Genomic DNA, 14517 nt, shown 5'->3' with positions numbered 1-14517 from the left:
ATAACAAAGAAAAAGAAGTTAGGATATTTTTTTTTCAAACATATACAGAAATCTCTGTGTGTCAGGCATAAATACTATCAAAGCACTTTACAATTGTTTAACCCAGTTTTAGTTCTCAAAAACCTCTGAGGTAGGTTTTATTTTCATCTCCATTTATACATGAGGAAACTTGTCATATAGCTATGAAGAGGTGGAACCAGGATTTAAATGAGCCTGTGAAATTAAACACTATCATGCATCTTTAACTGGTAATATTATAAAGGTTAAAGAAGCAAAATTATCAAATTATACCAAGTGCTCATATGCAGGCATATATTAAAATGAAGATTTTTTTAAATTAATAAATTGAGTTTTTTAAATGAAGGAAGGTTATCTATGATAGATCCTCCCTTAACTCCAGTTGATGGACAGACGTAACCCCCACCTGCGGCCAAACATTCCTGAGCTCTGAACCATCAATCAGCACCTGCCAAATACCCTAAGCCCCCATTCCTAAATCCCTAGGTCCCTAATCACCAATCAGCATGTGCTGAGTGCCCTAAGCCCCGCCCCCTATCCTTAAAGGTGCTTGTACCCCAGTGCTCGCTCTCTTCCGCCCCTCTCTCTGGAAGCAGCCGGCAGGGGTACCCTTCCCTCCAATAAAGCCTGTGTCCTGCCATCCCGATCTCTGGCCCCTCTCTATTTAATCTATCAATCTAGAATGTTCAAGTGGACAGGTTTTCATAATGGTTTTCTAAAATTAAAGTTTATGAAGCTTTCTGATATATACAAGAGTAGAGTTAGTCAGTTGATATAATCACCACTCCAATTTATATGCATCTTGAAATCATCAATTATATTTATTTCTCTGATTACATAGGTAGTAAATGTTCATATTTAAAAGATTCAGAAAAGCACATGGCCAAAAATAATAATCCCTCATAATCCCACCATCCAAAAATCATCCATGATATTTCCATCTATAGAGTCTCTGGTCTTCTTTCTACATGTATTCATCAGTGTATTGACTTAGCTTTTATTAAATGTGTTCTTTGTGACAAAATGATTCATTATTCAAAGAAAGCAATTTATCCATTTTTTTTTTTCACAGCCCCAATGTGTATTCAATATTCTCTAAGGCTTGTAAAATACATAAAACCAGTACATTACGATTACAAAAGTACCTTTAGAGTAGGAATAAACTAGAACATTCTTAAAAAATTCAAATATTCAATCTAATTGAAGTCAGAGTGGAGATATATTTCAAAATGCAATTTTGTCCTTACATTTTCTGCAGTTCCCAGAAGCAAAGTTTTAGCCTCAGTAGAATGAAAACAATGCTTGCTTCTTAAACTTGTGCACAGATTAATTGATATGACACTTCCATTAATTGGTGATTCTTAGTGAATTGATTCCCAAGCTTCTCTAAGATAGGAAGACACAAGACAGCTAAAAAGAAATATTAATTTATGATTGTTCTAATACTGCTCAGCGTTTGTGAAATAGACTGTATCCACAAAGCATGTCACAGCTACTAATCATAAAACACCTTGCTGAGGTAGGTGTAGAAGTATTTGTTCATACAAGAGGAAAATGCGCACTATAAATCAACATACTAGGTTAAAAATGTTATGATTTTTAGCACCACAGGTGGCCTAAGGAAGTCTTCAGCTGAGAGTGGAGTCCAGCTGGTGGCTGCCACATCACAGCCTTGAAGCTAGCTTCCTCTTCACTGTCCCAGTAATCCTGCCATACGGATTGTCTGATGGCAGCAAGACCTGCAGAAAAAAAAACACACTGGAACCTCAGAGACATTAAAATGGACCTCTCCTGGAGTCTACGAATCAATATTAAATCAATGGCAAAAGCAACAACTTGCTAAGCAGGAAAATGTATGTGCCTTACAATCCACAGTTTTTAATTCACTCATCTGCTGATGTAGGGGTGTTGAACTCAATCAGAGAAGGGGCCAAAGTCTAAAATCCAGCCTAAATTGCGGGCCGAATGGTTTACTGAACAGTCATAAACTGTCATGTGATGGAAACGCAGCGGAGTGCAGTGATGACAGTGCGGTGCGGGCCACATTGCAAGGCCTGGTGGGACGGATTTGGCCCGCGGGCCTTGTGTTTGACACATGTGTATGGGTACTTAGTCTGTTTCCATATCTTAGCTATGGTGAATAGTGCTGCTATGAACATAGAAGTGCATAAACCCTTTCTGATTGGTGTTTCTAGCTGCATGAGATATATTCCCAGAAGTGGGATCACTTCTAGATCGCACTGGATTTTTACAATCCAGTGTCTTCAAGCATGGCCACCCCTTATTTTTCTGGCAACAGTTGAGAGATGAGCCAATTCTCCAGAAGATTAAAGAGTTTTAGAAAAATTTTAATCATTGATAATCAATCATTGGTTTCTCAAATGCATCACATATTTAAACCAATTTAATCACTGGCTTCTCAAATGCATCACATATCCCTGCCTTTCAAATGGAGTAGAGTGAACAAAATTCGGCTTTGGCTTGATGACTCTCGCTGAGCATCAGTCACTGGGCAGCGCTATCAGCCGCCATGCCCTCAGGAGCACTGGAGGCCCACAGGGCTGCTATCCCAGTGACAGCTGCCTATTGGAGTTCTTCTTCCCTCCCTGTCATTTGTCACTCCCTGCTGTTGTCAGCGTCCTGACTCCCTGCTTCTCATGTGTTGCCTTCACTTTGCACACACCTGCTGGGTGAGGGCCTGAGAGTGCAGCCACAGACACGGGGACAGCTTGTGCAGTCACTCGGGTGCCTTCATGCAGAGCCCAGATCCATAGGAACACAGGGCTTTTTGCTGTCAGGTCCCCTGCTGGACTCCAGGAGGGAGCTCCTGGGCTGACTTCTTAGAGCAAGGACACGGTGGCCTCAGCCCTTGGGCAAGGCTCTGAGCTGGGCTCAGTGCTGGCCTGAAGGTCAGAGGAGCCGCACCTCTCTCTGCGGGTGGGGGTGAAGGGATTGGAAGGGGAGGGAGCTCTGAACTAAGCCTAGCTCTCCTCACAAAGCCGAGGCCTTTTCTGTTTCACCGTTGGTGGACATGGTCAGGATTACACTTAGGCCCCTCTCCTTTAAAAGGTAATCATTTAAAAAGTCTTCCCGTCCTCATTAACGACGTCCTGATCATCAACATCCTTTCCTTTCCGGAATGAACAGGGCTGCTCCTCTGCAGCTCAGGGCTCCTTGTCAGCGCCGGCAGGCACCTGAGCTGACCTTGGCTTCCGGTGCTGAGCCTCCACCCCCCTCACAGCTGGGGCGGCGCACAGCCTGCTGGAGCCAGCCGCAGAGAAACAAGGTGCCTGGCCAGAAGGGCTGCAGCTAATAAGGCTCCTGGGTCCGGGCGCCGGAGGAAGAATGTAGGCCCTCAGGACACCCCTTCCTGGGACTTTGCTCACCAGAGAATATGCGTCTATGGCAGCAGAGCCACGTTAATAGACGGCCCTTCCCTATCTTCCTCCCTCCACACACTATAAAAAGCTACCCAGGCGAAACCGGTTTGGCTCAGTGGATAGAGCATCGGCCTGCGGACTGAAGGGTCCCGGGTTCGATTCCGGTCAAGGGCATGTACTGTGGTTGCAGGCACATCCCCAGTTGGGGGTGTGCAGGAGGCAGCTGATGGATGATTCTCTCTCATCGATGTTTCTAATTCTCTATCCCTCTATCTTCCTCTCTGTAAAAAAAATCAATAAAATATATTTTAAAAAAAGAAAAAAAAAAGCTACCCAAGTGGGTATTCTTCATATCATTAAAGTCTGTGGAAAGATGGATCAAATAAAGAAATTTTGCCATTCTGAAAGTGGTCCCAGGGTGTGTGTGTGCGTGTGTGTGTATGTGTGAGGGTAGGGGTGGGGAGGGAGGTCAGGGGAGGGTCCTGACCTCCCAGGACGGGCTGCCACAAGCTGCCTGTCAGGGCTTCAGGTTGTCTAGTCAGACGCACTGACTTGGTTAACCGTCTGCCATGGCTAAAAATAAGGGTAAGCGCTTTTTTCCAAGACAAGCTTTCCTTTCAAAACCTGAATTTTCCCATCTTGCCTTCTGTGATCACAAGTAGAAACACAAACACGCTTTCTTCTGTTTTTGCTTATATTGTATGCTACTGAATTGACTACTTAATCAAACATTAGAGATGATGGATGAAATGAAAAGGGAACCTTTTATTTCTCCTTATCGCCTCGTGATGGGAAAATAATGAAGCGGTGACCTTGTGTGGCACTTTCCAGAGAAGGAGATCTCAGAGCTGTTTCCCTGAGCACACTCTGTTCTCTCCTTGTCTCTCGGCCTCTGCGACTGCCAACCCTCCTCTGTAATCGCTCACCCACTTCCAGGTGCCCCAGCCTCAGATAGTGAGAGGCCCAGAGTCTGAGGGCTCTCGTCAGTGGCAACTATAAATACTCCAAAGGCAATGGCTCTCAGGGGTTTTGGTCGGTGACAGTATCAACCCAAGTTTATAAGGAGGTGGCAGGAGGGTAGATGTGCTTTAAATATTTTCGAAGTTCTTACCTCGTCCTTGTTGACCAGTCCCATTTTGGACATGTCTATGTTGAAGTAGTGGATGTTTGGCAGGCTGATTTCCATGTCTTCTATCTGGAATCCACCATAGTATACGTCACCTTGGGCAACTGTGGATCTATCTATCTACCCACCACTCGTCCCCTTCCCCCATCTACCCACTAGTCAGTTACTCAGGTTCCACATCTGTCTCTGAAACAACCTCTGATGTTCCTCTACTGCCCAACACCGCTCTCTCCTCCTGGTCCTATTATTAGACGGTGGGCCCACTCCTCTCCTCTCCACATACAAAACCTGCTTCAGAAAAGCAAGAGCTTCTTGGATCAGAAGCCTGGGAGACTGCCTGGCCGGTGTGGCTCAGGGGTTGAGCGTCAACCTATAACCTCAATTCCCAGTCAGGGTGCATGCTCGGGTTGTGCCTCGATCCCCAGTAGGGGACACGCAGAAGGCAGCCGATTAATGATTCTCTGTCTTTATTGATGTTTCTATCTCTCTGTCCTTCTCCCTTCCCCCCTGAAATCACTAATATATATATATATATATATATATATATATATATATATATATATATGTAATTTTTTTTAAAAGAAAGAAAATATGTTCTATCCTTCTAATTTGGCAAATATACCTTCATCGCAACCTGGAAGGCCAGGATGGGATTTAAAGTTCTCCTCCCAGTGTCATGCAGGGACATAGTAGCATGTGAAGAATCAGTCCCCAGCCCTGACCCATCCCACCTTCTTTCTCATAGTTAGGTGGGTGGACATCCCAACTTGCATATCAAGTTCCATTCATACCTCCTACAAACATCTGATTTTTGCCCACTCTCAGGCCTAAGGGTACACACTCTGATAGCATGATCTGCCCTCCAGAGGATGGATCTCGTGAAGAGACTGCTCTGGTTCTGGAATTAGTCTCAGGGTTATGTGGGCAGGAAATTCTGGGCTACAGTTATCCAGAGAATGGTTTAGGGGGTGGGAAGTGCATGGGCTCCTGCCTTGGTCTCACTGACTTTTCATCCAGCGGAGAGAAGCTCAGCCAGAGGAAGGCCGAAAGCGAGCCTCAGAGTGCTGGGCCATGGCAGGCGTCCCTCTCGCCCAGGTCCAAGGGCAGTATTCTTCCTGTCTAGCCCCGCATGGCCACAGTTCAAGCCCATTTTTCAGATTTCTGCCACAGCCTCTCAACAGTTCTTGTCTGAAGTCCGTCATCCTTTTAATTTAGTATACTTCTTTCAGAGTGGTCTTTCTCAAGTGCAAATATGGTGGCACCAGACCCTGCTTAAGCCCCTGGGTGACTCCTGAGAGCTTTCAGGATACAGTACAGACTGTCCCTGAGCCCACAGAGGTCCTCCTGATCTAGCTCCTGCCTCGCCTCTGGGCACATGGAAGGACTTTCACTCAAACGGAGCTTCACATACAGCAGACCCTCGGCAGTAAATGACTGCTCCATCTGCCTCCTGTCTCCACACTACTCTGCTCCCTCACATCCAGATAACCCCCTCTTGCTCCTGAAAATGCAACTCAAACACCTCTCCCTCCAGAAAGCCTGGATGGTCCTATCCCCTCTACCTGAGTTATGTGCTTTCCTCTGTATTTCACTAATAATTTATTCTTTATTGCATATCATTTACTGACTTAATTCTTTCACTGAATGATGTTATCTTTGAGGGTAGGGACCATGTCTAACGTATCTTTGTATTCCTCCTGCTTTGTCAGAGGCATAATAATCATTCAATAATATCAAATAGATGGCTGGATGGGTAGATAAAATCACTCCGCATCTATCCTTCATTTTCTGGATCTCCTGAAATCTAAATGTGGCAAGATGAAAAGACGCAAAGAATTTTCAGCAAAACCAAAGAACTATAGCACTGGCCTGTGTTTTCAGGTTGGACAGATTTTTCCCCGTTTTTTACTCTCTCCTCACTTGCTATAACAAGCTTTTGAACAACAACAGATGTCATTTTTCATGTGTCTCCCACTTTCTTATTTTAACTTTCAACTCTTTCTCAGAGTTGACAGGAGACACAACAAGTTCTCTCAGTCCTCAGAACGGCAAGTGATAAAACATACCTCAGGAACCCGGCTCAGGGAGAGCACCTGGATGTCATAGAGGGTCTTCTGGACAGAGGGCGAGTACTCGCCTTTGTCATGGGGTCCAGCAAATTTCTCCAGGACAATGTCCCGGACGGTGTCCCTAGAACACAGAAAAGAGAACTGAAGACTCACAGGGTGCTCTTTAGAAATGCATTACAAAGCTAAGAAGCAGTGACCTTCCTGTCCCTCAGAAAGCAATTTATTATTGATTTTAGAAAAGATTAATATCTTGTAATATTAAAAAAAAATCTCAGTTCCTATTTTCTTAACAAACACACACACACACACACAAACACAAACACCACTCAACAAACATATTGGATGCCACTGGGCTGTTTTCCTAACCTGGCACCAGGGCCCAGTGGGAATTTCAGGATAAATCTTCTGTGTTTGAAGAACCCATGAAGAGGACTCCCAAGCACTCCAGCACTCCTACTGCTCAGCAGGGCTGATTTTTTGAATTGTTGTTTTAGGGTGTGTTTTTTTCTCTGCATTAAATATTTTATTTGATTATTTTATTGAATTCTCTTAATATACCTGAGGATATTATCCCTAATTTATAGGTGAGGAATCTGAGTTTAAAAACTAAATGATCCGCTTGAAGTTCTTCTCTTTAGTGGGAGGCCCAACTAGCACCCTAACTCTGGCATGCTCCATTTTGTACTCTTTTCAACAAAAATACATCGATCGGGCTGCTGCCCGTGGGAAATGCTTGAAATAAAAAAGGAAAAACAGATTGAGGTGAGCTTCTCTTTAAGCATTTCCCAGCCTATCACATAATCAAAGGAGCAGAACTAAGTGTTACCAGTGGGAGCAAGCTACCGGGGGCAGATTCCAGCTCATCATAGCTTAGAAGTTTTGAACAATTAGAGCTTCAGCAAAGAAATGAGACTCCTGGTCAAAAAGTAAAGTCTGGGGTTTCAGAGGCCTAATTACAGCTTGTAAAGATATTATCATTTAATCATACCTTTATATTGTTAAGGCATTTATCATTTATAAAGTGCTTCAGTGAATGTTATCTCATTTTGAGTGTAGCCTAGAGTGATCAAGAGATTTCCTGGGACATGAGACTTTTAGTTTGAAAATCAGGAAAATCCTTGATGCAGAAAGTTTAGCCCCTTCTGCATCTATCATATGATGAAGCCAAATATCATTATCCTCATTTGATACAGAGGTTCTGAACATGGAGCCCTGGCCCAGCAGTATCAGCATCACCTGGGAGTTTGTTAGAAATGCAAGTTACCAGGCCTCACCTCAGACCTACAGTCAGAACCTTTGGGGGGTGAGCTCAGTGACAAACATTCTAACAAGCCTCCCATGTGATTCTGTGAACACAATAATGTTTAAGAACTACTGACTTCGTCAATGAAAAGCAGAGGGTCATGGAAATTAGGTGGTCCATTCAAGGTCATTGTTGCTAATAGAATCTGAGATTCAAGGGCAGATTTACTAACTCAAAATAAAACCATTGGCTTTCTGCTGTCCAACAGAAAGGATTTTGAACAGTGGGGAAGTTGAATTGAGTGGCCTCCAAGGTTCCCTTTAAATTGAAGACTTCATGAACTCCAGGCCCAAGGACAAGGGCAGACACTACCTGTGCCAGCGCTAGGCCCTAGCACAAGCTCATACCAGGTAGCCTCAAAGTCCACGTCTCTGTTCCGGTAGCGCCACTTGCAGTACACTTGGGTGGCAAAGCACCGGTCCTTCACCTCAGGGAGGGTAGTGAACTGGTCCTTGATAAATCCTTCAAATCCAGACTGGGTCGTTTTCAAGACCTTGAGATCTTTGATTCCAGAATGAATGACTGGAGGTCCTGCTTTAAGTAAAAAGGTAATAGGGAATGGGGTCATAAAACAGTGCTGGAGCCCTGAGGATTCTGGCCATTAAAACATGGCACACTATGCTTATACAGAGAACTACATCACTACCCATGATTTCTGTCTCCTTGACTCATCTGAAGTCCAAATGATGAGGATGGTATGTCTTTCCCTCCATCTGGAGTCCACGACTCACTGGCCTCTCCTGCCCTTGGAGAACTGAAGGTCAGAGACTAAACCTCCATGTTGTGTTCAAGCCCACAAAACTGAATACCTTCCTCTCAGCTACATGTAAGGTTGTCTTCTAGGCCAAATACCTTCTACTTTTTGAGCTGCATCTCTTTCCACAGAAAAACATGCTGAAATGACTTAATAAGCTCCTACAGAGCAGTCCTGTCTGCTGCTAGGACTACCTGTAAGGGGGTAGTCCTCATGTGGATTGTCTATACTGACTTATGGCACCAGTCACCACCAGATCCTCAGTTCCCTTGCGGTTATGAACTCAGCAAAGCCAGACAACTTCATGAATGGACAACAGTGTAAGCCTGACTGAGTCTAAATAGAGACTGGGAAGATGAGGCTGATAACATTCAAGGCATAGGTCTGCCTAAGTTTTTTGACTGAAGGAGAAAGGACAAAGTCGGTTCCTGAGGACCTGGGGGAGAGAGTGCAGAGCTGAAAACAGTGGAGGGGATGATGTGGCTTTCCCCACAGCCCCTGATGTCACCTAGTGAGGTGAATGGGGGGAGGAGGTGTGGAGAAGTGAGAGGCATAATCTGAATAAGCTGTTTACTTGTGTGCCAGGCAGTTTTAGCTCCGGATCCAGTTGGCAGGTGGAGCACAGAATTAATGAGGGCACAATTATCTTTTTCTTTTTCTATATGAACACACTGTAGCTCTAACAGTTTGGTGAAGCTTAAACAGACCAGGGCTCCAGGTGACTCACTGAGAAGCCCCAAGGCACAACGCTCTGTGGAGAACATCACTCTTCCCAAGGAGCAGTGATAACTGGCACAGCAAATGCTGAGCAGAGCTAGTGAGGCACAAGCTGTACTCAATGGTGCCAACTTCTCCCTGAGCACATGAGACACACCCTCAGGCTGCCAGAAGGTGGGAGAGTTTGGCTGGAGAGGCCCAGAAGTTTTGTAAGAAGAGACCTACAAAGCCAGAAAAATTCAGGAATTAACATCACCAAAGTCTGATTTGTATGTGCAGTCTGGTGAGGCTGGACATTCAGGGGACATTTGGGTACACACCCCCGCTAGCCTAGCACAGTGCCATGGCAGGATGACAAAGGTCACCTCCATTCGGTCTTTAAAAAAAAAAAAAATCTTATTGATTTTTTTTTTACAGAAAGGAAGGGAGAGGAATAGAGTTAGAAACATTGATGAGAGAGAAACATCAATCAGCTGTCTCTTGCACAACTTCTACTGGGGATGTGCCCACAACCAAGGTACATGCCCTTGACCGGGATAGAACTTGGGACCTTTCAGTCCTCAGGCCAATGCTTTATCCACTGAGCCAAACCAGTTAGGGCTCCATTCAGTCTTAAAGTTATTCCTGATTAATAGCTAACCTTCCTGGTCTGCTTAGTAAATAAACCAGGGGCTGGAGGTGTCAGGAATTGCTATGTTCTACATGGTCTTAGGTGAACAATAAGAATGTAACTCATGTTCCTCAATTATGATCCAGGGCAGCTTTTAGTAATCCAATGGTTTACATCACCTGTGTGGTGTCAAACCTTATTTAAATCAGGAGCTGTGGAGTTTCAGAAGTAAATGAGTAATGACTGTATTTTGATATTTTCCTGGCCACATGTGTGCATCTAGTAGACAGAGCAATGGCCAGGGGTTAGTAATAGATCTGCTGGTGAAACATATACTGATTAAATAAGGTGTTTTGACCAGAGTGTTCCAAGATAATATGGTAAAACTGAAAAATATATTTATTTAACACTAGTGCCCCAGTGCACAGATTTGTGCACATTGAAAGGAAATTAATTAGAAGGTGGCCAACAGAGTGGGACTGGATCGAGTGGTACTTGACCTCCCACAATCCCTCCTCAGCTGTCCGCATTTATGGTGGCAGCTCAAAGGGTGTCTGTGGAGTGAGCAGGGTCCCTCCAGCAGGTGAGGTCGCTCAGCCTGCCCTGCAGGGATTGAGCTGAAACTGGCTCTTCAACATCCCCTTAGGGGTCCAAAATTGTGAGAAGGCTCCCTCTTCTCTGGTTCTAGGGTGTGTCACCAGAGAACCACTGCTACCAAGTCACTACAGCACAGCAGCTCCTTCATTGAGCATCTCCCCTCTGGTGGTCAGTACACATCATAGCTACCTGTTGGAGCGTCTGTCCACTGGTGGTCATTGCATGTCATAGCTACTGGTTGGACAGTCACTTAGCCATAGATAGATTGATAGATAGATAGATAGATAGATAGATAGATAGATAGATAGATTCTGAAGTTCTCATTGGAAGTTATATCTGCAGTAGAATCAAGAGAAGGATACCAGCGATGCCTTAATGCTTTTAAGTTGGCTGGGTTTATCAGATTGTAGATGAAGACATGGTTCTGAAAAATCAGCATTTCTAAATGCAATATGGAGCTGATCCTAAGTGAGTCTAAGTCCCAAATCTGAGAGAAGTATAGAAGTAATAATAAGCATCTGTTGAATGAATGAATACATAAATGCAACATGTCTGATTCACATCAAAAAATGAGTGTCTCGCCGAAACCGGTTTGGCCCAATGAATAGAGCGTCGGCCTGCAGACTGAAAGGTCCCGGGTTCAATTCGGGTCAAGGGCATGTACCTTGGTTGCGGGCACATCCCCAGTAGGGGGTGTGCAAGAGGCAGCTGATCGATGACTCTCTCTCATCAATGTTTCTAACTCTCTATCTCTTTCCCTTCCTCTCTGTACAAAATCAATAAAATATATTAAAAAAAAAAAAAAGAAAAGAAATGAGTGTCTTATAACTTATTCTCTTTTCCTCTAGACTAGGGGTGTCGAACTCAATCAGAGAAGGGGCCAAAATCTAAAATCCAGCCTAAATCATGGGCCGAATGGTTTACTGAACAGTCATAAACTGTCATTGTGATGGAAACGCAGCGGAGTGCAGTGATGACAGCGTGGTGCGGGCCACATTGCAAGGCCTGGCGGGACGGATTTGGCCCGCGGGCCTTGTGTTTGACACATGTGCTCTAGACCATTCTCTTTCATTGGTCTTTACCATTTCCCTTCCTGATCATCCCATCCACAACTCTAATACAGAGTGAGGCAAGGAGGGGGGAGAGGGCATCAATATACTCTAAGAAAGTTTTGACTATTAGCATGAGCTTTGTTGTTATCTTTTTCAGTCATTACCTTACTGAATTCTCAAAACTCTATTACATAAGTAATTTTACCCATGGGGACTTCTAATCATTTGCCTATAGTGAGCTGGCTAGGAACTGGCAAAAGTGGAGTTTGAAATCAATACCCTATTTTGAGATTCCATACATCTCTTCCTCCTTTTTGGATTATTCTCATCTACACAAAGTTTTCTCCTGCCTTTAACTCCCCCCATTTATTTACAATAAGAGGTCTTTCCAGAAGATAAAGAGGTTGCCACTTCCCATTTCATAGTATACCTTGGGGACCTCTAATACAGCTCCAGACTGAAAAAAGATACCACCTTCATTGTTCTGAAATGGAATGTGAAGCATCACTTTTAGAGTGGCTCCTCTATGTCTTGAAAACTTGTTATTCTTATTGAAATACAAAGACCCCTTAAGGGACTCTTCAAACCTTTATAATTTGTGCACCAGTGGGGTCTCTTGGCCTGTTCCTGCAGGATCGAGGCTCTCCAACATCTCTTGAGGGGAACTGGATTGCGAGAGGTCACAGGCCAGACCGAGGGGCCGCACCGGTGCATGAACAGGGCCAGGGATGGACCATGGGAGGGCCCTAGAGCATGTCCAGCCCATCTCACTCAGTCCCAATTGGCCAGACCCCAGAAGCAAGCTAACCTACCAGTTGGAGCATCTGCCCCCTGGTTGTCAATGCATATAACATATAACAAGCAGTTGAGCAACCTTAGTTCAACATCATTAGCATATTGTGCTTTGATTAGTTGAATGGACGACTGGACAACAAGACACTTAGCATATTATGCTTTTATTATATAGGATATTATAATCTATTTCCAATAGTAATTCCCTTCTAAAAAAATCTTATAAAAATAAAAATGGTTTTGCAATCAGAAGTAGTGTTAATAAAAAGTAATGGGAACTCTTGAAGGGAGATAAAAGAAGGTGAAGGAGAACCAAAGGCAAACTTTATCTATTTTATCTTTTCCTAAACAACTGGCCATGATTGCCAGAATCCATGTAAATAAAAAATAAAATAAATAAAAAATAAAAACTTTGACTTCTCCAATAGTCTTAATCATAAGAGGATTCTGGATACTATTGCATAATAGTTGAGCCCACAGTCTCGGGCCTCAGAATCTCTAAATTCAAATCTAAGTGCTCTCTGTGCCTCTCCTTCCCAATTTATGAGCACCATTCCCCTAAGAAAGTTACTTAAATTCTCTCTACCTTGATGTTCTCTTCTGTCAAATGGAGATGGTAACCATACTTATTTTCTAGTTGGTAGATGATAATACTTGTAAAATGACTGCCCCATAAAAATGCTCCATAAAAGATCCTATGATGATTTTGCCATAACTGACTTCTTAAAACTTCAACCACCTGTAAATATTTCCCAGGTTTCACAAAGGTTCATTGGGTTCTGAAAACTATTTCTGATGTGCCATCACTATCCACCTCTGGCCAGGGACGAGATTTATTCATCTTCCAGGAGTGTCACTCCTGCTAGGAAACTTTGAAATCATCTTCTTTCTTGCTAGAATAAGAAAATGGAGAAAGCAGTTGCATTTTCTAATTTGTTTTTGCCTTGGTTTCACACAGAATAAAATGTCTCATGTTCCCAAGGACAGTTAACTATTTGCTACAGTTCTGGCAGAACACAAACCATCTACTCCGGTGCACTCATCATCCTATGAACAAAAACAGGAACAGAAAACCTATACTCTTTGAATGTGAATTTTTTTCTACTTGGCAGACGTTAAACTCTGGATGAAATCAGAGAGCTTATTTCATCTCCTCTATTGGCGGTGCCCCAGCTTCCTAAACACTGGTAAGAACCCGAGCCTTTCAAATCCATAGACCCATCAACTAAAAATATGATGCTTCACACAATCTAAAAAAGATTCCAATTTACACTAACAAGAAGTAATTCAACCCCAAAGACTGTCCTTTTCTAGGTTACTTCCCATTAAACCACTTAATCAGCTTTTTTTTTTTTTTTTTTTTGTCTGTCTGCCATGGTTATGGTTATGGAGTAATGCACAAGGAAGATTTTCACATTTCAGTTTGCTAGAATATAATCTTCTCCAGCTTTTAGTGTCCTCCTACACACTTAGCAGATTGTGGTGTATCTCTAGAGAAGCATACATCCTCCCCTTTAGTTCTCTAAGGGAAAGACACTCACCGGGAATTAACAGAAAAGTCCAATTCCTTACCTACGCATCAGGTGTCACAAAGCACAAAGCTTTACTGAGCCAAGAAAAAAATCTGTCATGAAGAGGATAATTGCTTCCACATTTAGCACCTCCAACAAGAACACAAATAGCTAAAGGCAGAAAATTTAAGACTATATTAAATCATTCTAGTAGAAAACCTCAAACTTATAAAGTGCTGGAAAAAGTGAAGATCAATTAAATGGCATTTGCTTTGAGAGTCCATTTAGTGTATGCAGGGAGAGCGAAAGCTCCCTCTGTGCACTTCTGGGTGTGGAGAGATGACATTGCCCAGAGGAAGGAAGTTAACTGGGCTTTTGTACCACTAGGTGTTAATCAAGATGATTTTAAAAGACCTTGGATTTGCCAAGAACTCTTCTTTTGGATGAACTGGAGGGCACTTTAGTCTGGATACCTAAAGGACATACACAGCCTTCTTGTCACTGGCCGTCTCTGGCCTTAAGTCTCCCACTTGTCCCATCTCACTTCTACGGTCTGCTCAGCTTGACATCTCTTAAATCTATTCTCCT

At 43.5% G+C, this 14517-nt stretch overlaps 1 protein-coding gene across 2 annotated transcripts in view; it reads right to left on the bottom strand.

Annotated features, from left to right (window-relative positions):
- Positions 1 to 814: 814 nt before the first annotated feature.
- LOC118722346 (uricase) overlaps positions 815 to 14517 on the bottom strand; it is a 33637-nt gene continuing 19934 nt past the window's right edge. Inside the window, exons 6-9 of one of the 2 annotated variants that reach the window (XM_045584401.1) lie at positions 8244 to 8430; positions 6591 to 6714; positions 4510 to 4593; positions 815 to 1757 (exon numbers count right to left, since the gene is read on the bottom strand). In XM_045584401.1, coding sequence (XP_045440357.1) covers positions 1683 to 1757; positions 4510 to 4593; positions 6591 to 6714; positions 8244 to 8430 — 470 coding nt within the window. In that variant the 3' untranslated portion in view covers positions 815 to 1682. The remainder of the gene's footprint in view (positions 1758 to 4509; positions 4594 to 6590; positions 6715 to 8243; positions 8431 to 14517) is intronic. The other variant, XM_036443735.2, reaches the window with a different exon arrangement.

Source organism: Pipistrellus kuhlii, unplaced genomic scaffold, assembly GCF_014108245.1.
Source record: "Pipistrellus kuhlii isolate mPipKuh1 unplaced genomic scaffold, mPipKuh1.p scaffold_m20_p_2, whole genome shotgun sequence".
Taxonomy (NCBI): Eukaryota; Metazoa; Chordata; class Mammalia; order Chiroptera; family Vespertilionidae; genus Pipistrellus; species Pipistrellus kuhlii.
Note: the sequence above shows the minus strand (reverse complement) of the source record. Positions and strands in the feature narration are given on the sequence as shown.